Here is a 27,248-nt window from a genome sequence, read left to right on the forward strand (position 1 = left end):
TCCAAGTCTAAATGATAGCTCCTGACCCCTATCTAATATAAAAAGATCCTAAAGTCCTAGGTGTCCTTTTTTTTTTTTTTTTCCAGCTGTACAAATGTTAAATCAGATTTTCAGTTTTACATTGAAAAAATCCCCAGGTGTTTTTAAAATTAAAAAATACAGCTCTTCCACCCACAAATTCTGTGCCACTACCTTTTCCAGTTTGAATGAATGTCATTCAACTAATTTCCTGTGAGCACAGGCTGTCATGAACACACCTCCTATAGATACATCACCAAATCAGCCTGGCATCACAATAGAATGCTGCAGAAAGCGGTTCTGGCAACACATTCTCTGTATGAAGGTAAAAAACCGTCAGTGTGCAGTCCTCCCCCAACCCCCCATATACTTGAGCCCGATCTCAATCCAGCGCTGTGCACTAGAGCAGTGGTTCTCTCCCTTCTCACAGGCTCAGAGACCGCAGCGGGAGGCATTGCTATGGAGCACTCAGCAGGGGGGAGGAGCCGAGTGCACCGGTTGGGGGAGACTCATGTAGAGGAAAACCATTGCACAGAGCAGGGAAATATAATGTGTTTGTTATTAAAACCTAAAATTCAAACCTTTAAAGTCTGACTTCACTGCCACAGTGAAAAAATAGAAGATGCCATGCGATCAGCAAGAAGACCCCTGGGAAAAAAACAAATGTAGGACAAGAATATTTGAAGTGGGGGGGGGGGGGAGATGGGAGTACTGCATCAGAAGAATATAATCCATCCCCGGTTGAGTAAGCTCACCATCTGTCTGTGACTGAAGTCTCCCCCCTTCCCTCCCTTCTCGCTACGACTTCTGAGCAACTGAGTACACTAAGGTAAGGGGGACTCGGATTTAAGGGGTGCTATGTGCGCTATGATGTAAGGGGGGGCTTGGGGAACTCTGATTTAAGGGGAAATGCTGGGAATGCTGATGTAAGTGGGGTTTTGGTGAGCAGAAAGCCCCTTACATCATGTTTACATGAGTCCACAGCTTTCCCCCTTAAAAAAAAAAAAAAATTGCTGTGTGCAGCTAAAATATTTGAGTTTCACTTGAAGAAAAGGTCCACCCATGTCCACTGTGTAAATGCAGATATAAACTAAACGGGCACAGATGTCAGAAACATCCTTCCCATTCAGCTCTGATTCAACTGCTCAGTCCCCTGCTAGACCAAGTGCTGTTATGTGAAAGGGTCCTTTAAAATATAGGTCTTAAAGCTCAACCCAAAGCTGAATACAAAGCGTCCTCTGATTGGCTGAGTCAGAGAGCTGATGTCGCAACCTCTGATTCCACCAAATCAGAGAAAACTCAGATAGACTCTGTTGTGTTCCGGGTATGAGACAGGAAAGTATTGTCTCGCACCCAGAACACAGTGTAGTATGCTGTATGTTGCCTCAGCTACATACAGTTTATACAGCACATCCAGAGGCCTCATATGTTGACGAGGGACAGCATTGGTTTTGGCCAGCTTGGCCCATGTAAAGTTTAACAAAAGCTTGAACTTTAAATCAAATATGGAATATTAGGCCTAAATAATTTGAAGTGTTTTGTAAAATGTTGGTATCAAGTGGGTCATTTCAATTCCTGATAATAGAACAAATTACTTTTCAGATACTAAAAATGATTTCAGTGTAGTCAAATGTATAATACATTGTGTACATGGATGTGTAATGGCAGCTCTGAATAGAAGCATAGTGCTTTATTATGTGAACTATGTCTGGTTCTGTCAGTGGCCTCTGTATACATGTAGAAAACCTCCGATCTTTTCCCTCACGCCTTCACACCACTGGTCAGGAAGTGGTGACAAATAACTGTTCTTGTCAGGACCTTGGAGGCATTCTGGTCCAAGGCTTTTGTCACTTTGCCCTTGAGAGACTTCCTGACAGAATGGGAACTTTTGAGAGATAAAAAGAAGACAAAAAAAGTCTCGTCTTCCGGACATATGAAATGATAAAGTAATTTGTAAAACAAAGCATAGACTAGAGGGCCCATTTCATCCCTCAGTGGAGGACGATTTGTTTTACGGCGGGTTGTATTTTTGCTCATGGACGTTTGCCGTCGCTTTAGTTTCTTGGGGAAACATTGTTACTTTCTTCAGCCTTGAAGCTTTGATGATTTGTGAAAGTGTTACTTAGTGATAGATTGTTCAGCTCATTATCCGGCTTCTTCTGCCCTCCCTAAATTATAACTGATTCATGCTGTATTATTAGCTTTGACTGTACAAGCGATTTTGGGAGATTAAATCTCAAGAGATTAATCGCATAAGAAAAGTGCGATTAACTGCGATTAATCTCATGACATTAATCACACCAAGAAAACAACCTTCCCATGTTCGCCGTTTCGAGCGAGCGTTTATTGCTTAGAAATTGCTAAGATATCTGGAAACGTACAGTAAATTACCTGTCCCCTGTAAAGTGTATGGCAGAAATGTATCGCCTCAGGTTGAACAAAACGTTGAATGACTATAGGGGATCAGCAGACATCAGCATACTTATAGGGATAATTAAGGATAATGGGCTTGATGCACTAATGTTTATTAAGGCATGTATTGTGTGAGAAAACCTTTCTCAAGAGATCACTTTCGATTTCGCTTATGATTCATTACGTTTGCTACGTTTTAATGCAAATCTAGGTAATAAAATAAGTCTTTGCATGCGAGAAATGCGTCTAGAAAGTACATACTAAAAACTGGATGAACTCTTGGGGGGGGGGGGGGTAGCAAGTTAATGATGAGCCCCATTTCTAGGTGCACTGTTTATGAATATGCATTAGGCAGTGAGTGTCTGAAGCATTGTAGAGGCCGATGTCCCACAGCACAAAAACAGGGGGTGGGAAACAATAAGTCTGCACCTAAGAAGTATGGCTGTGCAGCCTCAATGTGGACCTTGTAAAGTGATATTAAACCCTTTGTTTTTTAAAGCAATTTCAGCGGCTCATTTAATCTTTTAAGCCAGCCATACATGGATCAAAATTTGGCTGGTTCAGAATGGACCAAGTGACGTTTGAGCGATCTATGAGCACTGTAGTTGTAGATCCAGATCTACTGATCGCCTTCTGTAAAACTGCTCTGTCAGATTTTTCCCTCTCAATCAGCACTGCAGGCTATCGCCGACAACGCTGCTCAGTGTATTTTGACAGTGGGGAAGCTTCCTCGCCATCAGAATAAAATGGCTCTATGGGATTATGCCCCCATTCACATCCGCTGGTTGAATGACAAAAACTGTATGGGCCACCTTACTGAGTTCCAGCGATGTGCACGAGAGCAGAGGCGCCCCCAGGTCTCTCCTTCCCAATTGGCTGAGACACAACCAGTGTCAATCACAGCCAGTGAGGAGGGGGCAGAGCTGAGACACGCTCTGTGGGTCTTAGGGGCATGCAGAGGTTGCTTGGGGGCAAGCAGTCATGAGTCCCCTCAGTGCAAACAGTCAGCAGGAGGGAGGAGCCAGGAATGTCAGCAGGGGAACCAGAGAAGAGGAAGATCTGGGCTGCTCTGTGCAAAACCATTACACCGAGCAGGTAAGTACTGTATAACTTTTTTTTTTTGTTTGTTTGTTTAAAGCTGAAACTTTACTATCACTTTAAAGCAGAGTTCCGCCTGGGTGAAAAAAAAAATTAAATTAATTAATTTAATATAAGGACACTTAGCTGTTCAGGGAGCCACGGTGTCGCTTTCTGGATGGTCCCTGCTGTCTTCTGGGACCTGTGTTTCTCCCAGAAGGCAGCGGTAGGGAAGGAGGAGGGCCAGACAATGCAGACAATGCGTGGATCGCCGCACAAGAGTGTGGCGATCTTTCACCGGAAGTGGGAGCAGATACCTGGTTATGACAGGTATCCGCTCCCCCATCCTCCCTGAAAGGTTTCAAATGTGGCACTGGAGGGGAGGGGGATCAGATCCACAGAACTTCCATTTCTGGGTGGAACCCCACTTTAGGCTAGTACCATGACTGCTCCCCCAGATTTCCTTTTTCAGGTGGTTCCGTTTTCTTGCAGCATCCTGTGGAGCTAAGCTAAGCTTGCATGCAGGGACTACAGTTCTCACTACACTGTGTGCATCAGCAGAAACACACAACCTTATATAGCAGGGATATGCAATTAGCGGATCTCCAGCTGTTGCTGAACTACAAGTCCCATGAGGCATAGCAAGACTCTGACAGCCACAAGCATGACACCCAAAGGCAGAGGCATGATGGGATTTGTAGTTTTGCAACAGCTGGAGGTCCGCTAATTGCATTTCCCTGTTATATAGCATAAGATGACAAGGTACTCCCCTGCTCTTCCCTCCTCCTCCTCCTCCTCCTCCACCCTTCTCCAACCTATAAGATTGACTGGAGACTGTCCACTGTTACCTCTTTCCTGTGAAGAGTGGAAGTTCAGGCAAGCGGCACTTAGCGAGCTGGAGCCAGCAACAATGTAAGTTGCAAACTGCTAGTGGTGGGGTAAAAATTTTAACAATCTAGTGGGGTTTTTTTATTTTATTGTGCTCCGTTTTTTTAAGTAAAGAAAAAAAAAAAAATCAGAGGGTTTAATATTACTTTAAAAGGCAAGGTCAGCTTATGTGGCAGCACCCAACATTTTTGAAAAGCTGGATTGCACGAATAAACAAATAAATAAAACAAAAATCTTGGGAAAGCTCAGGATCCCATTTCTCAAAACGAAACACCCCAGAACTGTGTAGAGTTGGGATCTTCAGATCCCGCAGGAAACCTCAATGATCTCACCCTTGTATTTTTTATTTATGATTTTCTCTACATGTATTTTTTATTTTTTTTTTTGCTGTAATCCAGCATTTTGTAAACAGGTTTTTCTTTAGATTGTTTTTAAAGTCAGAATGTGCCTCATGTATTCCCTGCATTAAGGTAAAAAAATGTCCCACAACTTGTTGTGCCCACCCCCCTCCCTAAACACTAACCTGACTTCCTTCACCGGTCCAGTGCTGTCCTATCTGAAGCAGTGCTGCGCTCTCTTCCTGGTCTCACAGCAGACTGATAGTTGGGGGAGCCATAGGCTTCTGCTGCTGTCAGTCAAATCCTCGGAGAAGGGAGCAGAGGACATGGCTGGGCCCCACTGTGTGAGTCTATGGATGCACACAGTCCGGTTTGGGGTTGTGCCCGTATGGGTGCCCTTGCAGCACACAGCTTGCTGAGGGGGCACCTGCAGGAAAGGAGGACTTCAGAATAGGAGGTAAGGGACCGCTCTGTGTAATACCATCACACAAAGCAGGGAAGTATCCCTTTTTTTTTTTTTTTTTTAATAAAGGAAAGTACGTTTTACCTTGTTAATAGCACTTTAATTTAAATGGGGCCCAATATTTGTCTTTTCTGGCTACTTGCCAACCATGCTGGTCGTTGTGGTTCGCAGCTATAGATCCATGTCTGCACTTTGAGGAGTCATTCCGGGAAGTCTCATACCGAGTGTATTGTAAGGAGTTAATGCCCGTTTTGTCTTATTGATTTTTTTAATAGTTTTCTTTTAACTCTATAATCCCCCGTCTTAATGGCTTTAAGTGTTTTTCTTTTAATACTGAGTAATGTGCACTTCTTCCAAGGCTGACAACAGATGGTGATACATGTGACTTTGCTTTATTATTTACTGGAAAGTACTAATAATCTTGAATTCCGCAGCTCTGAAAGACGCACGGTTCCAGCTGGTGAACTTCTCCAGTAACGAGCTGAGGGTGTCGCTCACGAACGTGTCTATCCACGATGAGGGGAGATACTTCTGCCAGCTCTACACTGACCCCCCACAAGAGGCCTACACCACTATTACAGTTCTTAGTAAGCAGTAACACCCCCCCCTACCCCAGTCTTATCTGTGTGTCACCCGTTTTCCTATCATCTCTTCTTGATCACTCTTGCTCTTGTATGTCCATGCCCTGAATTTCACCTTCCTTTCTTCTATTTTTCCTATGCAAGCATTTTCTGTTTCATTTATCCCTTTATAATGTCTAAAAACAACTGATGCTGCTGCATTCTGCTGACCCTCTCAGTTAATGAATATGTCATCTACATCTGTTGTGTCGCAGGCAATCTGTCCTGGTCTTTGGTGATATTTGTGTTAACCTCTTTTAGTGTGTGGCCTTTTATCTCATTTGTCTAAAACCGTTGTTCGGAGTCATCTGTCCACAAAGGCCAAAACGTGCCATGATCGTTGAAGGTCTTTAATCCGGTCACACGTGCCGGGGCTTATTTATAGAAGACAGGGTGAAGGAAAACCCATCTGATGGGCTGCAAGAAGTAACATGATTGCAGCTGACATTCCTCCCCTGGAGGCTAGGAAATAGGATGAAAGACTCATTGGTTGCCATGGGCAACGATTCTGTTGGGTTTTATAAATGAGCCCGGGTGTAGTCTGCTGCATGTTTTTAGCTAAAGCTTTCAGTGCTGTAAATTCCTAATTCTGTAGCTTTTATTCTTGGTTCCCTTTGCTCCAAAAGACAGATCTCCATAATAATCACACATCTCTTGCTATGTCCTTCCACCCCATCTTTGTTTATGTTTTAGTTCCACCAAACAACCTGGTCATTGATGTGCAGAAGGACACGTATATGGAAGGGGATGAGGTGGAGATGAACTGCACAGCCATGGCCAGCAAACCAGCTGCAGTAATACGTTGGTTCAAGGGAAATCATGAGATCGAAGGTAAGATGAACTAATATGCTGTAAGCATGTGCCATGGTAAATGAATCATCTGATGCTATACAAGTTATATAGGCCATACACAGCAATAAGAAGGCAGCCCATGATCCTACAGTTTAAAGCGATGGTTTGATAGAACAAAAGTTAAAGCGGTATTAAACCGAAAAGCAAACATTGATTATATTGCAGCTTACTGATTCTTAAGTGTAATTGCTGTATTAGTTTTCTTTTTTAGGTCTTTTTTTTTTTTTTAACTATAACTTGGTGATCCACCCAGTAAGTCTATTATTTTTCAACAGAACAAGCTGTCCTGCATATGTAACAGTTAAAGCAATAGTAAACACCGCTTGGTGACTTATAATAAAGCTTACATGTAAGTACAAAAAATATCTTCTAAACTTGCACGGTTTAGGAGATATTCACTAGTTCCACCGTTGGCGGCACATGTGCACTGCGTTTTTTAAGGGGCAGCATACTGAGTATGCCATCCCGTCAGATTGCTGTGCCGTGATCGGTGGCTGAGCAGAAGTGATGTCATGGCAGCTTGGCCATTCACACAACCGGAGCCCACGAACCTGGAAGGACTGAGTGAAGATCGAAGCCCTGTCAGTGGTGAGAGCCCACTGCGGAGGGCTTCATTTTCATAGATGAATAAAAGCTGTCCAGTGTAAGCACCCCTGTGAAAGGTAAATGGTTTTCTTCAACCCTCTAATTGCCACTTTATCTGGACATCTTGGTCTGTTGGGGCACATATTCGCAATTGCTTCAACTTTAACACACATTAAAACTCCTACCGCTTCAAAATGCTTTTTTTGATGTGGTTTTTGATGCTTAATTGATGCTTTTTTGAAACTTTGATGAAGCCTGGCTCAGCAGGAACCCCACTCAGCAGATCCCCAGCGAATTAGTACCTCTGTTCAGCAGAACCCCAGCTAATTAGTACCCCTGGTCAGCAGATCCCCAGCTTATTAGTACCCTTGTTTAGCAGATCCCCTGCTCAGTATTACCACCAGTTTTGCTGATTCCTCACTTAGTACTACCCCCAGCTTTGCTGATTCCTCCCTTAGTACTACCCCCAGCTTTGCTGATTCCTTGCTCAGTAGTAACCCCCAGCTCTGCTGATCCCCTACTCGGTAGTAAGCCTAGCTCTGCTGATCCCCCTACTCGGTAGTAAGCCCAGCTCTTCTGATCCCCCTACTCGGTAGTAAGCCTAGCTCTTCTGATCCCCCTACTCGGTAGTAAGCCCAGCTCTGCTGATCCCCCTACTCGGTAGTAAGCCCAGCTCTGCTGATCCCCCTACTCGGTAGTAAGCCCAGCTCTGCTGATCCCCCTACTCGGTAGTAAGCCCAGCTCTGCTGATCCCCCTACTCGGTAGTAAGCCCAGCTCTGCTGATCCTCCTCGCTTTCCGGTCCCCGCTCTCTGCTATATTGCTTCAACCACGTGTGGTATCTGCTAATTTCTCCTGTTCTGCCGATCCTCTTTCTCTGGTCCCTGCTCACCTCCTGCTATAGGGTTCCTATGCTGCACACCATGTGTGTTGTTTGCTAGTTGTTCCACTCCAGTCTGGACCCCCCGCTCACCTTCCTGCTGCTCCACGCTGCACACCAGATGTGACAGCTGCACCAGACACTCCCAGAATTTATACACTTTAACCGGACGTGTCTGCTAATGACAACTTTCTGGTTTGCTTGTTGGTTTCCCAGTCATCCTGGGAGATCTCATACTTGCAATACCTCCAAAACAAAGCAAAGCTAACTCCGAATAAAAGCTCCTCAGAAGCTCAGGTGCTGTAAGCGAACTTTTGTCATAGACTCCTATGGAGGTTTTGGAGACACTTTGAAGCACCACTAAAGCGACATGGGGTATGGTTTTTGAAGCGACGCAAACACAATGTGTGAACAGGACTGTAAGGTAACCATTTTATTTAGTGACAGGTGCTTTGTTTGCCATTCAGAGTGCTTGTGGTTAAAAACGTGTGTCCAAAGACATTTTGAACCAAGTGTAAACGAGCCCTTTAAAGGAAGTTGAAAAATAACAGACTCACTGGCTAGATCCCCAGGTGAAATAAAAGGCTAAAAAAAGAAATATAATACAATCACAACATCTAGGAATGGTTAAGGTTCCGTTTAATATTTTTTTGTTTTTGGGTTTAGTAGCGCTTTAAGGGCACATCCACATTATCCTATAGTACGCTACACCACATGAGTTTGTTTTTTTTGTTTTTTTTTTTGTTTTTTTTTTTTGTACCTTGTGATGCATTGTGTTGATTAGCCCAATTAAGACCCTGCACATTATTTTAGAGCAGTGCAAGAATCTGCATGTGTGTTTCAATGCGTTGTACCTATTAATCCGTGACCACTCAGAATCCAGTATCCAAACCAACCCCTGAACTCCAAGGCTTTTCATCCATTGACCTTAAAGCGTCTGCTCTTCTGAGCTATCTTTATTGTAAACTTCCCTTTTTTTGTCAGTTTTCACAGTTTGGTAGAGCATTTTAGTGGTGATATAAAGGAAAGCATTTTCATCAGTATGTTCCAAGAGATTGAAGTAGAAAGCTCTTGCAATGGGAAGTTTAACTTATCAGAATACCATATGACTTATTTAATATCAGTGCCCAAAGCTATGATATTCAGTATCTATGTCAACCAATCATATTTCATTTTTTGTCAGACTGCATTTATCTTTGGTTGGATGATGTAATGCATAATGCATTAGATTTGTTCAGCTGCAACATAGAGGAGAATAGGTAAAGTACTACAAGTATATACTATACCATGAATGTATTCAGAAACTGCTCTTCTGCCATCAAAGCTGAATTCCAGGCACATAGAAATATAACAAATTAATTAAACTCTGTAATCACGAACTCATTATTTAAAGTTGTTACTTTTGTTGTTAAAGTTGTTACAACTAGAGTAAGTACTTAAATTTGATTTGGTGCTAGCCTCTTGCAGTTCTTGTACAGCAGAGTTTAGATTGGGAAAGGGAGAAGCAGCACAAAGCTGATCAGCGAGCATGCTGATAGGAGGAGAAAGCAGATCGGCAGTGAAATGAGCTCATCAATATTGCTTTTCCTTTGCACACCCTTAAAGGGTTAGTTTTACCTTTTTCAGGAAGAATAAAAAGGTAAAATAACACCATATACACTCCCTACACCCCCGCTGTATTTGCCTCAAAGGGAGATGAGCTGTCATTGCCCATAAAGCCGGTGAAACAGTCCGGGGATTGGACATTTCCACTCTTTTTCCCCTTCCCCTTCAGTGCTTCCAGGATAGATCAGGCAGCTTCAAGTAGAACTATAGGCAGAACTTTTTTTTTTTTTTTTTTTTTTTTTTTTCATTTTGGATAGAGTAAGGGGGGGTTAAAACTCCTGTCAGATTTCTTTTCGCCATCTGTGTCCTATTATGGTGATTTCCCTTCACTTCCTGTCCTGTAGCTAGACAGGAAGTGAGAGGATATCCTGGCAAATTAAAGGAATTCCTTGAGGACTCCCAAGTCACCAGAACTTATGTCCCCATTTGAAGATTTCCCCTCTGTTACTTTTCAGGGGACAACCAAAAATTTTTGATTTTCTTTAGCTTTCACACTCAATGATAATGGTAAATAGGACAATCGGAATAGAGTGAATCTCCAGAACGGGGAGTACAGACAACGTAAAAAAACCTGACCTGCTTTTAGAATAAAAACTGATAACCCCCCCCCCCCCCAAAAAAAAAAAAAAACATTACCTTTAGCTATACTTTAATTTCACCTTTTCAGAAAAAATGAAAAGTTGAACGAACACCCTACACCTTACACCCCATGGTCCTTGCTATACTTACCTCTGTGGGTGACAAGTTTTCAGTGCCCACGCAGCCTGGGGATTTAAAATCCTTGCTCTTCTCCCCCTTTTCTGTAGTGCTTCCAGGATGGATCAGAGTGATGCTCTGTGCTGGTACTGACCAATCAGAATTGCTCTAATCTGTAATGGAAGCCCTACATAATGAAGGGGGAGAAGAGCAGGGATTTCAAATCCCCAGGCTGCTGTTCTAGCTACATGGACACTGACAACTTGTCACCCACAGAGGTAAGTACAGCAGGGACCATGGGAAGGTGTGGGGTGTTCACCTTTATTTTTTTTGAAAAGGTAGGTTAATTGGCTTCTGTCCAAAATTGGCCCTAGTATATGGATGTGAGTTGGGGACATTGGATTGTGGGCTCCTAGAGGGTAAGGACCGATGTGAGTGTGCGATGTATGTGTGGAGAGCTGCGTAATTTGACGGCTCTATATGGGTCCTTTAAAAAAAATTATATATAATAGGGGAGTATCTTAATGAGACACAATGTACAGGGATAGGAACAGTTGTAGACACACACTCACTCTGGTTGAACTGGATGGACTGGTGTATTTATTCAACCTTACTAACTATGTAACTTAAGCTGGCCACGCAGTAGAGCTGCACAATTAATCGTCAAGAATCGTTATCACAATCTTGACTAAAGTGTTTCACAATTCTTTCTATGCAAAGAATTCTCTCTGCTCTTCTGAAGCCACAGCCCGAAAAACCGAAGAAACAAAACATTTTTTATCAGTTGAACTTAAGTATAAACATTGTAACAGTTTGTCAATGGAATAGACTTCCTGTGTAAGTGAATACTTGATTTGTTGTAGCCGTATTAGTGCAATTGTGACAGAGAAAATTGAGTACTGTCCGTGATACTTTTTTTATTTGCACTAACATACAATTTTTCAGGACAAGCTTTCGGGGTATGTCCCCTTCTTCAAGGTCCAAGCAGTACTGATTCACAAATTTTTAAGCAGAATGTTAAAGAAAAAGAAGAAAAAAAAAAAAAAAAAAAAGAAGAGAAAACCAAACACATACAAATCAATGGTAATAAAGATAGCAGAGTTAGTGAGATAAGACAGAGGGAGAGCTAGGGGGGAATGCAAGGGGGGGGATACTAATCACAGAGCGGTCGTAAAACTTTAGCATAATGTGTAAGGAAACCAATATCTAAATTCAGGCCATTATTCTTCGTGTCAAAAAGAAGTATCATTCTTAGTTCAAACGTTTTCCTTTCCTGGATAGTTCTGAAATTCCCTTTAAGAACTAAGACATTGAGGTCTTCTATGGTGTGGTCCGATTGTGAGAAATGATGTCCCACAGGTGTGCATAAACGGTCTTCTTTATGTTCTTTGATGGTATGTCTGTGCAAATTCATCCTCGCTTGCAACTTCTGTCCTGTTTCACCAACATAAGCTCCTTTGCTGCACCTTTTGCATTGGATGAGGTACACAACATTACTTGAGGTACAGCTGTAAGATCCCATGATATTGAAGGTCCCATTTGTGTGTGTAACACTTTTGGATAGATTTATCTGGTTGCATAGTTTGCAGCGTTTTTTATTGCAGGGTTTGCTACCATTATTTGTGACTTCATAATCAGAGTGAAGTTTCCTGCTGATTAGTTTGTGTCTGAGGTTGGGTGGTTGTCTGAAAGCCAATAATGGGGGTTGTTGGAATATTCCTTTCAGAGTTTCATCCTCTGTTATAATGGGTTGTAAATCTTTAATTATCTTTTTGATCCCTTCAAGTGCTGGGTTGTATGTGGTGACTAGAGGTACTCGGTTATTTGTTTTTTTCTCTGTGTATTGGAGGAGATTTTCTCTTCGGGTTTTCAAGGCTGTGTTTATGCTGTTGTTTATGGTTTTGTCTTTGTAACCTTTCTTATGGAAGGAGTCTGCCAGTGTTCTGAGATGTTTATCTCTGTCTTCTGGGTCTGAACAAATTCGGTGGTATCTGATGGCCTGGCTGTGTATGATGGCCCGTTTGGTGTGTTGGGGGTGAAAACTGGAACTATGAAGATAGCTGCATCGGTCAGTCGGTTTTCTGTATATTGACGTGTGTAGCTTGTCATCCCTGATGTATACTGTAGTGTCCAGGAAGTTGACATGTGTGTTCGAATAGTCCATTTTTAGTTTGATAGATGGGTGAAAAGTGTTGATCAATGAAAAGAATTGGTTTAGATTTTCTTCACCTTCAGTCCATATCATGAATATATCATCAATATAGCGATAATATCTGTATGGCTTTTGTTGTATGCTGTTCAGAAATTTGTCCTCCAGGTCAGCCATAAATAAATTTGCATATTGGGGTGCCATTTTGCTTCCCATAGCAGTACCCATACACTTTTCACCCATCTATCAAACTAAAAATGGACTATTCGAACACACATGTCAACTTCCTGGACACTACAGTATACATCAGGGATGACAAGCTACACACGTCAATATACAGAAAACCGACTGACCGATGCAGCTATCTTCATAGTTCCAGTTTTCACCCCCAACACACCAAACGGGCCATCATACACAGCCAGGCCATCAGATACCACCGAATTTGTTCAGACCCAGAAGACAGAGATAAACATCTCAGAACACTGGCAGACTCCTTCCATAAGAAAGGTTACAAAGACAAAACCATAACAGCATAAACACAGCCTTGAAAACCCGAAGAGAAAATCTCCTCCAATACACAGAGAAAAAAACAAATAACCGAGTACCTCTAGTCACCACATACAACCCAGCACTTGAAGGGATCAAAAAGATAATTAAAGATTTACAACCCATTATAACAGAGGATGAAACTCTGAAAGGAATATTCCAACAACCCCCATTATTGGCTTTCAGACAACCACCCAACCTCAGACACAAACTAATCAGCAGGAAACTTCACTCTGATTATGAAGTCACAAATAATGGTAGCAAACCCTGCAATAAAAAACACTGCAAACTATGCAACCAGATCAATCTATCCAAAAGTGTTACACACACAAATGGGACCTTCAATATCATGGGATCTTACAGCTGTACCTCAAGTAATGTTGTGTACCTCATCCAATGCAAAAGGTGCAGCAAAGGATCTTATGTTGGTGAAACAGGACAGAAGTTGCAAGCGAGGATGAATTTGCACAGACATACCATCAAAGAACATAAAGAAGACAGTTTATGCACACCTGTGGGACATCATTTCTCACAATCGGACCACACCATAGAAGACCTCAATGTCTTAGTTCTTAAAGGGAATTTCAGAACTATCCAGGAAAGGAAAACGTTTGAACTAAGAATGATACTTCTTTTTGACACGAAGAATAATGGCCTGAATTTAGATATTGGTTTCCTTACACATTATGCTAAAGTTTTACGACCACTCTGTGATTAGTATCCCCCCCCTTGCATTCCCCCCTAGCTCTCCCTCTGTCTTATCTCACTAACTCTGCTGCTATCTTTATTACCATTGATTTGTATGTGTTTGGTTTTCTCTTCTTTTTTTTTTTTTTTTTTTTTCTTCTTTTTCTTTAACATTCTGCTTAAAAATTTGTGAATCAGTACTGCTTGGACCTTGAAGAAGGGGACATACCCCGAAAGCTTGTCCTGAAAAATTGTATGTTAGTGCAAATAAAAAAAGTATCACGGACAGTACTCAATTTTCTCTGTCTAAGTAAAAAAAGTTTAACCACTTAAACACTAAACCTTTTTCTGACATTTGTTGGTTTCAAGTTAAAATCTTTTATTTTTGCTAGAAAATTACTTAGAACCCCCAAACATATATTTTTTAGTAGACACCCTAGAGAATAAAATGGTGGTTGGTGCAATATTTTATGTCGAACTGTATTTGGAAAAAATTACTTTAATGAATTAAAAAAAAAATCTAACCAGTAAGGTTAGCCCATTTTTTTTTTTGTATAATGTGAAAGATTTTACGTTGCGCGATCTTATTATTCTCAGCAAAAAAATTGTGACTCTCATTTTGGCCAGAATTGTGCAGCTCTACCACACAGGGATTAAAAGTTGGTACAGCTCAGCAGGGACCAACTGAATTTTGATCCATGTGTGGCCACTGTGGTTGAACAGAAAGTCGATCTACCAACTGACTTCTGTTCAACCACCCTATCGGTATTTTTCCCTCGATCATCACCGCAGGCAATAGACTGCAGCACTGATCTGTGTAATCTGATGCCTGGGAAGTCTCATCGTTGTCAGAATACAAAGAGACAGTGAGGAGGTTTCCCCCGTCTGCACTCAATATGTGGATGGGCGAATTAGGTCATTTTTTTTTTTTCGTTCAACCCGCTGTTCGGATGAAAAAAAGAAATTGACTCATGCATGGCCAGCCTTACACTTTAAGTATTATTGAAAATCTGTAAAGAAGAAAAATCTGGTATCCTCCCCTGCCAGAAAGGGTTGTGCTGTGTGGCAGAGCTGCATAAATCTCAGGACTGGATGGAATGAATTACAAATTGTTTTGCAGGTTAAACGGCTTCTCTTATTCATATTGCATTTGTGTATTTAGCCAATTGCCTGAAATTCAGCTTTAAGCGTCATTAAGTGATTGCATTATCATGATCAGTCCTTTGTAATACTATCAGGTTTGGTGTCTGACTGCTCTTACGTTAGGCATTTGTTTTTATTCATGATACACAAGGCCGGTGGAATTGAATATATACCGGTATCTAATAGAATGTTACATCTTAATGTCTATTATGCTTGCTCTGAGATTTAACAGATTTTCCATATGCACCAAGCGGTGTGCTGCAGTCACATGGCGATAAGGAATTATGCATATATGTCAAAGGTTAAGTTTGACAGGATTTATTATAATGCTGCAAGCTCCATGTGATTCATCGCTGAGAAGCATAAACGGCACAGACCTTAGAAGCGATTTAGCGTGTCGGTGTAGAACATGAAACAAAGAGACGGCTAGTTGCTTGTTAAGGAAAGCGAGTGAGTCATTGCTCAGCCGTATGATATTTCTATGCAGAAAAGAAAAAGCAAATCGAAATGACCCATTAGATGGAGAAACTGGCAACCAGGTCATTTTGACATTGCTTACAGTTGTGGAGGCAAACAAAAAACCAGGACATGCATTTGACAAGACGGAGAAAATGACTCTGCAAAGTGCACTTAGTACATATGGCAGCAGTAAGAGAACAAAAAGCAGCAGCATTACTGCGGGAAATCAAAGTGATGAAAGTGGTGTTTTGTTATGCGGCATTACTCTGACCTAATGACTTATACGGCATGTTCACAGGTAGTAAAACAGAAGTGGAGGCCGTGGACAACAAGATGTTTAGAGTACGCAGTCAGATATCGATCACCGTTCTCCGCGAAGATGACGAAGTTCCGTTTGTGTGTATGGTTGACCATCCAGCTGTGAAGGATCTGGAGACCCGACAGTACATTGAAGTGCAATGTGAGTAGCAGATGCTGAATATTTGTATATGATATATGGCTGGGATACCACATGATTGACTTCTGTTTTCTTTATCGCATTCATTTGTTTAGCTGACAGCCCTCCCAACTAATTTCTTATAATTGCCTAAATAACAGCTTGTGAAAATGCAGTAAAGAGGGTTTCAATCGTCCCCGATCTACCTGCTCTATGAGCCCACTGCAGCCTCACCTAGACCAAGATGAAGCATGAGAGGGAGGTTGCATTCAACAAACTGCACATATTACACAAAGTGAAAATCATCTCATATGTGTTTGCATTTGATGATGATTATTATTATACAGGATTTATATAGCGCCAACAGTTTACATAGTGCTTTGATTATATAAAACTCAGATAAGCAGATTGTTAAAGAATATGTAGTCCCATCATTTCATATTCCTGATATACCATGTACAGTACTTGTAAGAAAAAATATCCTGTTCTCTTTGTATTGCTTCCTTTGTGTGAAATCCCTGGTGATCCTGCCAGTCCCTCTTCAGTCCTATTAAAAACTGACCACACTAAGGCCTCATGTACACTGCTGCTGGTAAACGGACGTTCAGAGGCAGTTGGATGCTTTTTTCAACTGCCCCTGAACTCATCCAGTGTTATCTTATGTGTACATGTACACGGGTTCGTTTAATGTCATTTTTAGGCAGTTGCGTTTATAGGCTTTTCTTTGAAGGCAAAAAAATTAGTTCAGACGCCCAAGTTTCCGACGCCAAACGCATTTCGTTTACAGGAGTTTTTCATTTTTGGCTATTATGGAAAAAAAAAAAAATTCAAACTCTTCTAAACGCAAACGCGGCATGTAAATGTGGCAAAACGGATGTTTTAAACGTGGGTTACTATCTGTCAAGTTAAATCATTCAAGAGAGGTTGTAAAAACGTCCCGTGTACATTAAGCCTAAGGCCTCATGTACATGGGGCCATTGAAAACCTTTTCCGAACGCTGGAAACTGACAATGAAAAACGTCATTTTACAACTTTTACATACTGATTTTATGCAAGTTTAGCAGCAGTTATGAGCATTTGAGGTTAGAAGCATTTTTTAAAAATAACCTCAAGAGACCCTCCCAAATGCCCACAAATGCTTATAAACACAAACGCGGTTTACTGCGGTTACAAGCATTTGGTGTTTGAATTGCCTGTAAAATACAATCCTGAACACAATTTTTTTGCTTTAAAAAAATGCCAGTAAATTCAACTGCCTCTAAGCTCCTATAAACTGAGTGTACATGTACAGATAGGATAACATAGGGGAGAGTTCAGGGGCTACTGAAGAAAAAATGCCCAGCTGCTCCTAAACTTTAGTTTAGGAGCTGTAATTAATGTACATGAGTTCCAAACATTAAAACACAGTTCTCTAGCTGTGCTGGGAAATCAGCCTGCTCTCCTCCAATGATCAGACTTGTCCTGACACCCCCCCTGTCTCCGCATAACCTTTTACTCAGAAGATCAGTGAGCTGCTGTTTCTTCTCCCCCAACTCTTATGCAGCTGAGAACAGAGGAAATGTGATTACTTATTATAAAAGGGAAACCGAGTTATGTATATTATTTTTTATCTCTATACACAAGTGTTTGCCTTTCATTTCTATTTTAAACTGAATGGGTTGTTTTACAAGGCGATCGTTTACAATCACTTTAACTTTTGCATAATGGTGAAGTACCCATCACTGATTAAGTTTACCATTGGAGTTGTTGATTATTAGAGCCCATTGTTATCCAAACTTGTTACTAAATCTAAGGAAACCAAAGGAAGACTCAAACCTGCATTCAAGTGAAAAAAGTATTTCCCACATAGTAGAGCTCTCTGGAATGCTTCTGATGAGCTTGATGAAAAGTATAGAGAGAGTTATTAAATGTATTATGTAAATGATTTATGGATCTATATCTTCCCTGCTGCTACAGTTATTCCTCTGTGTTTCATGTAAATCAATGCTCATTGGTGGTAAATCCGCCTCATCTGCCATGATTATTATTCTAATGCTCTGCAATAAGATGAACGGTGTAAGAAGTATTCAGAGGCTGCATAAGGGAATAGAGATCGGGTTTAGGCCCCTTGGCAATAGAGACTGACTTAATTTCTGTAGTTGGGACATATACAGGTTCTATACAGTGTACAATCCAATCCAGACACATTCCTTGTTATCCAGTCTAAAATAATGGAAAGACGTATACTCCAATATTCTATGAGGATAAACGTAAATTCCTGCTGACAAGTGTTAGTCAAATGTTACAAAGGAAAAGCTTAAAGCAGATCTTTACCCCAAGACTAATCTGCTCTTTTGCTGTCACCCCCCCCATCCCTCCCGCCCCCTCTCATTTTTTAACCCCTTGCCGCCGACTGCACACATATACGCAGTCTCACTGAAGTGGGTCTTTTTCCATGAGGTTGCATATACACTCTATTAACAAAAGTATTGGGACGCCTGCCTTTACACACGTGAACTTTAATGGCATCCCAGTCTTGGTCCACAGGGTTCAATATTGAGTTGGCCCACCCTTTGCAGCTATAACAACTTCAACTCTTCAGGGAAGGCTGTCCACAAGGATTAGTAGTGTGTTTATGGGAATGTTTGACCATTCTTCCAGAAGTGCATTTATGAGGTCAGGCACTGATGTTTGATGAGAAGACCTGGCTCACAGTCTCCACTCTAATTCATCCCAAAGGTGTTACATCAGGTTGAGGTCAGGACTCTGTGCAGGCCAGTCATGTTCCTCAACCCCACACTCGCTCATCCATGTCTTAAGCAATTTGACCTGAAAAAAATAAAATAAAACTATAATCAACCTACATAGGGTATTGCGGTGATATGTCCAGCTTTACTAACACATGTGACATTTGCAAAATTGTATTCAGGATACCCTCTGTCATGAAGGGGTTAAACATGTATTGTGCTGCAAAGCACTTCCACACTTCTCACCTAGGTGAGCATGACGTCTGTGACACCCTTCTGGATTCTGCATATGTACTGATGTCCTGCAGCACATCTATACATCTGTGTGCACAAGGCCAGATAGCATAGAAATCACAAACCCTCCACATCTTTGCGCATGAGTAGGGCATACAGTGTATGTGCGCACTTGTGCCAAAGGGCTCTGCCAGAACTCGATGACTGAGCAGACCCTTCGGCATATCTGCGCACATATCATAATGGCGGCACAGGTGGGGAGCAGAGCCACAAAGGACAGGGGCTGAAGATCCACTTTAAAATGTAAATAGCCAATGTTGTGTCATGTTTTTACTGTTGTCACCACTGGGGATGGTTTAAAATCTCTATTTGTCCTAGGGATCGTTATCGTTGAGAACAAAAGTGATGGTTAAGGCCGTCCATACATGGCTTGAATCTTGGCTGGTTCAGCAGGAAGCAGCTAAGATTTGAACCGGTAATGGGCAGGCTGAATGTACCAAGTCGATCGATCAACTTTGATACAACCAGCCTGCCGGATTCTCTTATGATTATCGCTAGCAGCTGCTAGCGATAATCACCGTCTTCTCCCGGCGGCTTTCCCTGCCAGGAGAAGACCATTGCGGATTCCCCTGTCAACATAGTATTTATAGGGGAATCGTGCAAATTTGCTCCATGTTTGGCCGGCCTAATCCAAATTGTTATCAGGTGAGAAGAAATCTTCATATGAGGACACTAGTTCAGATGATAACTGTCTGTCTAAAGCTTGCCATACGTGTTAACTTCTCCTTTTCAGCCTCAGCTGATTCCCCCTTTCATGCTAAATGCCATAGATGGGAAGAATCTGCAGTGGCGGCTATTGTACCCAAGCAGTGCCTGAATGTAATCGCTGATCGGTTACGTTTTTTATCCGACTCCTCCTACTAAAAACATAACGACGTTCAACCAATCTACTAGGAAATGCCTGAATTGGGCATCTTGCACACTGCAGCTTGAAAAAGCTCAGTAGAGCTTTTTTTTACTGAGCTAAAATACAACCCATTCATTGTAATGTGCCTATGCACACAGGCGTGTAAACAAGCGCTGTGTAGTCTTCAGTAAAAAAAAAATGTATAAAAATCTGCATTTTTTGATCAGTAATTGCACACAAATGCCCATTTACATACTGTGCAGAACAAAAACCTCAAGAATACGTTTTACGCACGAATTTGCGTGAACGTGCGAAAATGCACGCAAATACATACAAATGAAACAAATCTGAAAAAGATTCAAAGCTCAAACAGGAGTATTGTGTGCAAGAGGCCTTACCAACCATGTATTACCAGTGTTTGATGTGAATTTCCCATTTTGCAGAGATTTCTTGTCGCTTCCTTACATCTCCAGGACCAGAGTTTTATCCATTCCCTAGTTTCTCCAAAACTGAAAGAGTTCTGGCTGTACATTTTTTTATTAATCTTTCCAGAGATTATATCTACAGCAGGGCAGACAATATTCAGCATATATTATTATATACATAGCCATGTGGGTGGTTTAGTATATCAAATATCTATAAACCACTGCAACAATGATAGCAAGGAGTATATCTGTTCCAGCTGCATTGTCTATACTACTATTTACCACCAGATGGCAGCAGCAGCAGTACAAAATGCTTGCAAGAATGCAGCTTACTTTACTAATGAGAAGCCTTTAATAAAAGACAACCCTAGAATGACTCTTTTCTATTAACCTGCGTTACGTCTGGATTTCAGTACACAGGGAGATGCTTACCTGGAAACGGCAACCATTGAGATTCCTGTCTTCAGACAACTTTCTGCTGGCATCTATCGCAGTCATCTTGTTAGTTTTGCCAGGGGTTGCATGGGACCTACATGCACTTTGAATCTCAGTCCCTTTTTCTTTATAGGAAAAAGAAAAGTTAAAGATAAATTGCAAACCTATTTATCCATTACTGCACTCATGCTCCAGTGATAGTTTTTTTTTTTTTTTTTAATTTATTAACAAAATTCCCAGTATGATCATCCTGAAACAATACATTTAGAACATGTTTACCTGTCTAAGTTGGATAAATCTGTAGGTGTTCAATTTTTTTTTTAACAACCCATTATCAACATAGGTACTTGTACTCTGGGGGACATCTGACAGGTTCACGGGTTTCTTTTGCTCGTTAAAACAAACCAAAATAACAGTAAAGTCCATGCCAGACTAGAGATTCTATTGCTGGTGACAATTTTCCAGTGACACAATCCCTAAGAGCCTTTTTATAAAGCAAAGGTGTCACCTTATCACAACCATACTGCTGTTTTAAAAAAATTGGAGTTAAAAAGCAGGGTGCTTTACAAATGTACTCGGCACATTACTGGACTCTACTAGCTATGAGGCTCTAAAGCCAGCGGATCAATAATAAAATAAAGTTTAAAAATGGAGCTTGAATAAAGAAATGGAGAGCCCAGTCATGTGACCTGTTTTATGACCAGCCTCTTTCAATCACATAATGTTGTTTTGAGCAGAGAACGCCGTGATGTACCGAAGGCTACACACCTCCTCCTACATTTTATAAATGGGCCAGGGTATCATGTACCCTTTCAGTACATAGTGGGTAGTGATATCGAAGCTCCATTAAGATTGGGCCCCCAAAGCTGGTCATAGATGGGTCGGCTTTTTTTTCCTCCATTCACACGCAAGGTGTATAGAGGAAACCCCCCCATGAGGACATTGAATTCTAATAGCGGGACTCTCCGCTGTCACAATACACAGATTAGTGGCTTCAGAGGCTGATGAAGAAACGTTTTACAACATTCCTGGTCATCTGAATCTGATATAATTCTGTTGAGCATGGGTGACCCCACATGGATCAAAATTTGGCTGGTCCCTGCTGAGCTGGCCAAATTTCCATCCATCTATGGCCAGCTTTAGGGGCAACCACCACTGTGATTCCTCTCCCAATCAGGGGGATTCCTTCTCCATCTTTGGCCCCTTGCTAGCACTCGAGACTCTACAGCAGTGGTTCTCAACTTCAGTCCTCAAGTATCCCCCAATGGGCCATGTTGTGGGAACTTCCCTTAGATAAAATAGCTCTTATCAATACCATGTCATTCCATGTCATTGATATTGGTTCAAAGCAGCTGTGCAAAACCCGAAAACCTGGTCTGTTGGGCGTACTTGAGGACTGAGTTTGAGAACCACTGGTCTACAGCTATTTAGCCAGCGAGGGAGTAACTTGCACTTCATAGAATGGCAGTTGTACCTTGCTGTATCTTCCTCTGGTTAGTTGTTTGCAGCAGAAACGCCAGCAGTAAATAGCATATTAAAAAATGACAAATGAGATGGTGCTGCGCTACTGACCACAACAAATTATAAAAACCTAGCTATAAACACCCTGCAAGGATGAGTAATCAGTAGCAAATGGTTCATGTAAACACAAAAATCAGTGCATATAATATACAAAAAAGTAAAAATCCTCCAGAGCTGTAACCCCACCAAATTAAACATGCAGCAAAAATAGAATTATAAAAAGTGTGTTCAAATATAAAGCAAGAAAATGAACAAACATCCTCCACGGGTGTGATCTCCAAAAATTAAACTTTAAATAATAAAAACATTTGAATTTCAAACCGTGCAATAGTGCAAATTTAATCTCATCAAACTATAAATGCAATTTCTTCGTAATAAAGCAAGTGTCCATTAAAGTCCAAATATTTGGACGGTGTTACTTTGAGTCCAACACCTGTGCTCCAATCAACACACAACATGACTCTAATCCTCCACTGAGATCACACCCCTGGAGGGTGTTTATTGTTCCTTTAATTGCCATACATTTGTACGCACTATTGATTATTCTATTTTTGCTGCATGTTTCATTTGGTGGGTTTACGTCTCCGGAGGATTTTTACTTTTTTTGTATATTATGTGCACTGATTTTGTGTTTACATGAACCATTTTTCCACTGATTACTCACCCTTAGCTTTATTGTGTTCACCAGTTGTTGTTGTTTTTCCCCAGGGATCATCACCCCTGCAGAGTGTTTGGGTTTAACACTAGCTAGGTGTTTGTTGTCAGCAGCACAGCACCAATTCATTAGTCATTTTTTGGTGTGGCTTCACTATTGGGGTGTCTGCAGCAATTTTTTTCCCCTTTTTTCCTTTTTTTGCATTTGTCTGCATTGGTGTTGGCAGTGTGTGAAATTCCTCTCTGTTCTTGGCATATTAAAAAAAAAAAATAAATTTTATTTTTTTTTTGCTTGCCCGTTTTACTAAAAAAAAATGTGTGTGTGTGTATATATATATATATATATATATATATATATATATATATATATATATATATATATATAATTATATATTCGAGTATAAGCCGAGTTTTTAAGGCTGAAAAACTCCCCCTCGGCTTATACTCGAGTGAGCCATACTTTTTATTACTAAAACAGCGTGTGTCTCCCCCTGTGTAATGCATCCTGTTCAGCCGTCCATTGAAACAAAGCCCCGCCTCCTCGTCTGTGATAGGCGGAACACTGATACAGTTTTCCCAGCATCGTATCAGTTCCTCTATCATGGACGGACGAGGAGGAGGCGGGGCGGGCTTTGTTTCAATGGACGGCTGAACAGAATGCATTACGCAGAGGGAGACACCTTTCATTACTAAAACAGCGTGTGTCTCCCGCTGTGTAATGCATTCTGTAAAGCCGTTCATTGAAACAAAGCCCGCCCCGCCTCCTCCTCATCCGTCCATGATAGAGGAACTGATACGATGCTGGGAAAACTGTATCAGTGTTCCGCCTATCACAGACGAGGAGGCGGGGCTTTGTTTCAATGGACGGCTGAACAGGATGCATTACACAGGGGGAGACGCACGCTGTTTTAGTAATAAAAAGTACGGCTGCAACTAGGCAAAGAAAAAACATTTTTTAATGCTAATACAGTATTTTTGTTATACATAAGTGTGACTGCAACTGGGCACGGTGAGGCTGCAGATGGGTATTGTTTACCGGTAGCTGCTGCATTTTCCCACCCTCGGCTTATACTCAAGTCAATATGTTTTCCCAGTTTTTTGTGGTAAAATTAGGTGCCTCGGCTTTTATTTAGATCGACTTATACTCGAGTATATACGGTAACTAAATTATTATACAGGATTTATATAGCGCCAACAGTTTGTGCAGCGCTTTACAACATGAGGGCAGACCGTAAATGTCTACTTTCCAAAATTGGGTTATTTTGGGGGTGTTTGTACTGTTCTGGCATTTTAGGGACTCAAGAATTGTACATCAGTATTGATCAATTTTCAGATGTATATACTGTATACCATAGTTTGTGGACTCTAATTTTCAGACTAATATAACACTGATCTGGGTTATTTTCACAAAAGAAATGTAGCAGAATATATTTTGACCAAAATGTATGAAGAATTATTATATATTTGCAAAATTTTATAAAAGAATCTAAGAAAACTTTTTTTTTTTATTTTTTTTTTAACATACATACATACTATATTGTCAAAAGTATTGGGATGCCTGCCTTTACACACACATCATTTGGTGGAGGGGAGATTATGATGTGGGGTTGTATTTCAGGGGTTGGGCTTGGCCCCTTAGTTCCAGTAAAGAGAACTCTTAGTGTGTCAGCATATTGAGACAGTTTGGGGATCTCCCCTTCCTGTTCCAATATGACTGCACACCAATGCACAAAGCAAGGTCCATAAAGACATGGATGAGCGAGTTTGGTGTGGAGGAACTTGACTGGCCTGCACAGAGTCCTGACCTTAACCAGATAGAACAAGTTTGGGGTGCATTAAAGCGGAGGCGGCGAGCCAGGCCTTCTTGTCCAGCATCAATACCTGACCTCACAAATAAGCTTCTGGAAGAATGGTCAAATATTTCCATAGACACACTCCCAAACCTTGTGGACAGCCTTCCCAGGAGAGTTGAAGCTGTTATAGCTGCAAAGGTGGGCCAACTCAATATTGAACCCTGCGGACTAAGACGCCATTAAAGTTCATGTAAAGGCAGGTGTCCAGATACTTTTGCCAATAATGTGTGATATATGTATATATATATGTGTGTATGTATATATATGTATGTATATGTATGTATGTGTATATATATATATATATATATATATATATATATATATATATATATATAATATTTATGTGTGTATGTATGGATAGAGATCATTTTATTTATTTTTTATTTAAAAAGTTTGATATACAAACAGAAAAGATAGATAATGATGCAGACATTGCATTCTGACATAGCATATGTATGTTAACAAAACAAAATGCAAAGGTGGTTAATGCCAGGCATGTAGGCTAGCATATAAATATAAATCAAGAAACAAATTGCATTAATATAACTTGTCTAGAGGGGATACGGAGGGTGGGGTTGGGAGGGAGTGCTAAGGATTATTATATATATTATATACACACTACAGTTGAGCCCAGTCACTTTCCTGTAAACATATACTGCAAGGGCTCCCTTCCTATAGTTATTGTAGGCATAACTTACTGTATATAGTTATTGGAGGTCTGACTGTGCCACACTGATTTGTTCAGTTAGTCGTGGGGCTTTTTAAAAATTCTTGTTAATGAATATGTAAAGATAAAATTCCAGCGCAAATTACAGCCCCCTTTCATTAGGACTTGTGTGAGAGCCTATAGGATTATATTTTTGGCCATGATTGCCAGTAAACCTATAACCAATTCTGGAAATTATTTACATAACATGTAATCCACCTTGCTTTGCTGCAATTACTATAATGTGGTAACATTGGTCTGGAAAATTTAAAAACGACAAATCTGACAGTATTTTACAGTAGCGGCCGATGTCAGTGGGTTTTGGGCTTGTCAATGGGCAAATGCATCTTGGTTTTGACATCAGTTTGAGACACTTCATGAGAAATCAATCAGAATTCAGTGACAGATGCATCTGAGCCGTATTTGACAGCTTTCCGAACGTTTTAAGATGCTTTTAGATTGCTATAGCATTTATGAAGAGAGAGGCAGTTCTATAGGGAACAAAAGTCTGCTGACACTGACCCACAAGGGTGCATGAGGTTGTACAACGTAAATTGCATTTCCACAGCTGTACACGGTTATACACCGTGCATTGCAGACACATGCACGAAGGTATAATTCCCTGATTACATACCACCTGCGTTCAGGGATGTTTACACAAGTATGGCACACGCATACATGCATAGTTGCCAACATTGTACAAAAAAATTCCGGGACACTTTTTTGGCTGTAGGCGGAGTCACACTATAATTAGGGGGCGGGGCAAGCATTTGTAGGCGTAGCATAGGAAAAACAAAAATGTGGAGCGCGACACACCCAAAAATGGGCGTGGGTTACGTGAATAGTGGGCGTGGCTTAAATAGGTGTGGCTCAAAAAGGGGTGTGGTTAGAGTCTGAGATGAATGAGGGGGGGGGGGTAGAGGGAGAGGGATGGAGGGACAGCAGACCCAGATCCTACACCAAAATAGCAATGTGTATTCCAGAGTTTAACAATCAGCAGATAAAGATACTCCAAACACCTGGTGTTAGCGCTTCAATCATCCCGACATCATGGTTGTTATGGTGTCAGGATGACTGAAGCGCATTATTTCTATTATTACATTGTAATATAGAATGAAATCATTCAGCTCACCATAATGCAGAATCAGTGGGACCCCTGAGTGTGTCACCTGCCACTAGATGCCATCAGGTGCCCCCAGCAGAGTCCGTCCTTACATCAGGTGCCCCCAGCAGAGTCCGTCCTTACATCAGGTGCCCCCAGCAGAGTCTGTCCTTACATCAGGTGTCCCCAGGACAGTGCCTCCTTACATCAGGTGTCCCCAGGACAGTGCCTCCTTACATCAGGTGTCCCCAGGACAGGGCCTCTTACGTCAGGTGTCCCCAGGACAGGGCCTCTTACGTCAGGTGTCCCCAGGACAGGGCCTCTTACGTCAGGTGTCCCCAGGACAGGGCCTCTTACGTCAGGTGTCCCCAGGACAGGGCCTCTTACGTCAGGTGTCCCCAGGACAGGGCCTCTTACGTCAGGTGTCCCCAGGACAGGGCCTCTTACGTCAGGTGTCCCCAGGACAGGGCCTCTTACGTCAGGTGTCCCCAGGACAGGGCCTCTTACGTCAGGTGTCCCCAGGACAGGGCCTCTTACGTCAGGTGTCCCCAGGACAGGGCCTCTTACGTCAGGTGTCCCCAGGACAGGGCCTCTTACGTCAGGTGTCCCCAGGACAGGGCCTCTTACGTCAGGTGTCCCCAGGACAGGGCCTCTTACGTCAGGTGTCCCCAGGACAGGGCCTCTTACGTCAGGTGTCCCCAGGACAGGGCCTCTTACGTCAGGTGTCCCCAGGACAGGGCCTCTTACGTCAGGTGTCCCCAGGACAGGGCCTCTTACGTCAGGTGTCCCCAGGACAGGGCCTCTTACGTCAGGTGTCCCCAGGACAGGGCCT

The 27,248-nt window shown here is 41.7% G+C and overlaps 1 protein-coding gene across 7 annotated transcripts in view; it reads left to right on the forward strand.

Annotated features, from left to right (window-relative positions):
- CADM1 (cell adhesion molecule 1) overlaps window positions 1-27,248 on the forward strand; it is a 544,514-nt gene that overhangs the window by 316,148 nt on the left and 201,118 nt on the right. For all 7 annotated transcript variants that reach the window (XM_073602402.1, XM_073602399.1, XM_073602401.1 and 4 more), the window contains 3 exons: window positions 5,631-5,783; window positions 6,510-6,647; window positions 15,716-15,877. In XM_073602402.1, the coding sequence (XP_073458503.1) occupies window positions 5,631-5,783; window positions 6,510-6,647; window positions 15,716-15,877 (453 nt within the window). The remainder of the gene's footprint in view (window positions 1-5,630; window positions 5,784-6,509; window positions 6,648-15,715; window positions 15,878-27,248) is intronic.

The sequence above is a fragment of the Aquarana catesbeiana genome, linkage group LG10, assembly GCF_042186555.1.
Source record: "Aquarana catesbeiana isolate 2022-GZ linkage group LG10, ASM4218655v1, whole genome shotgun sequence".
Taxonomy (NCBI): domain Eukaryota; kingdom Metazoa; phylum Chordata; class Amphibia; order Anura; family Ranidae; genus Aquarana; species Aquarana catesbeiana.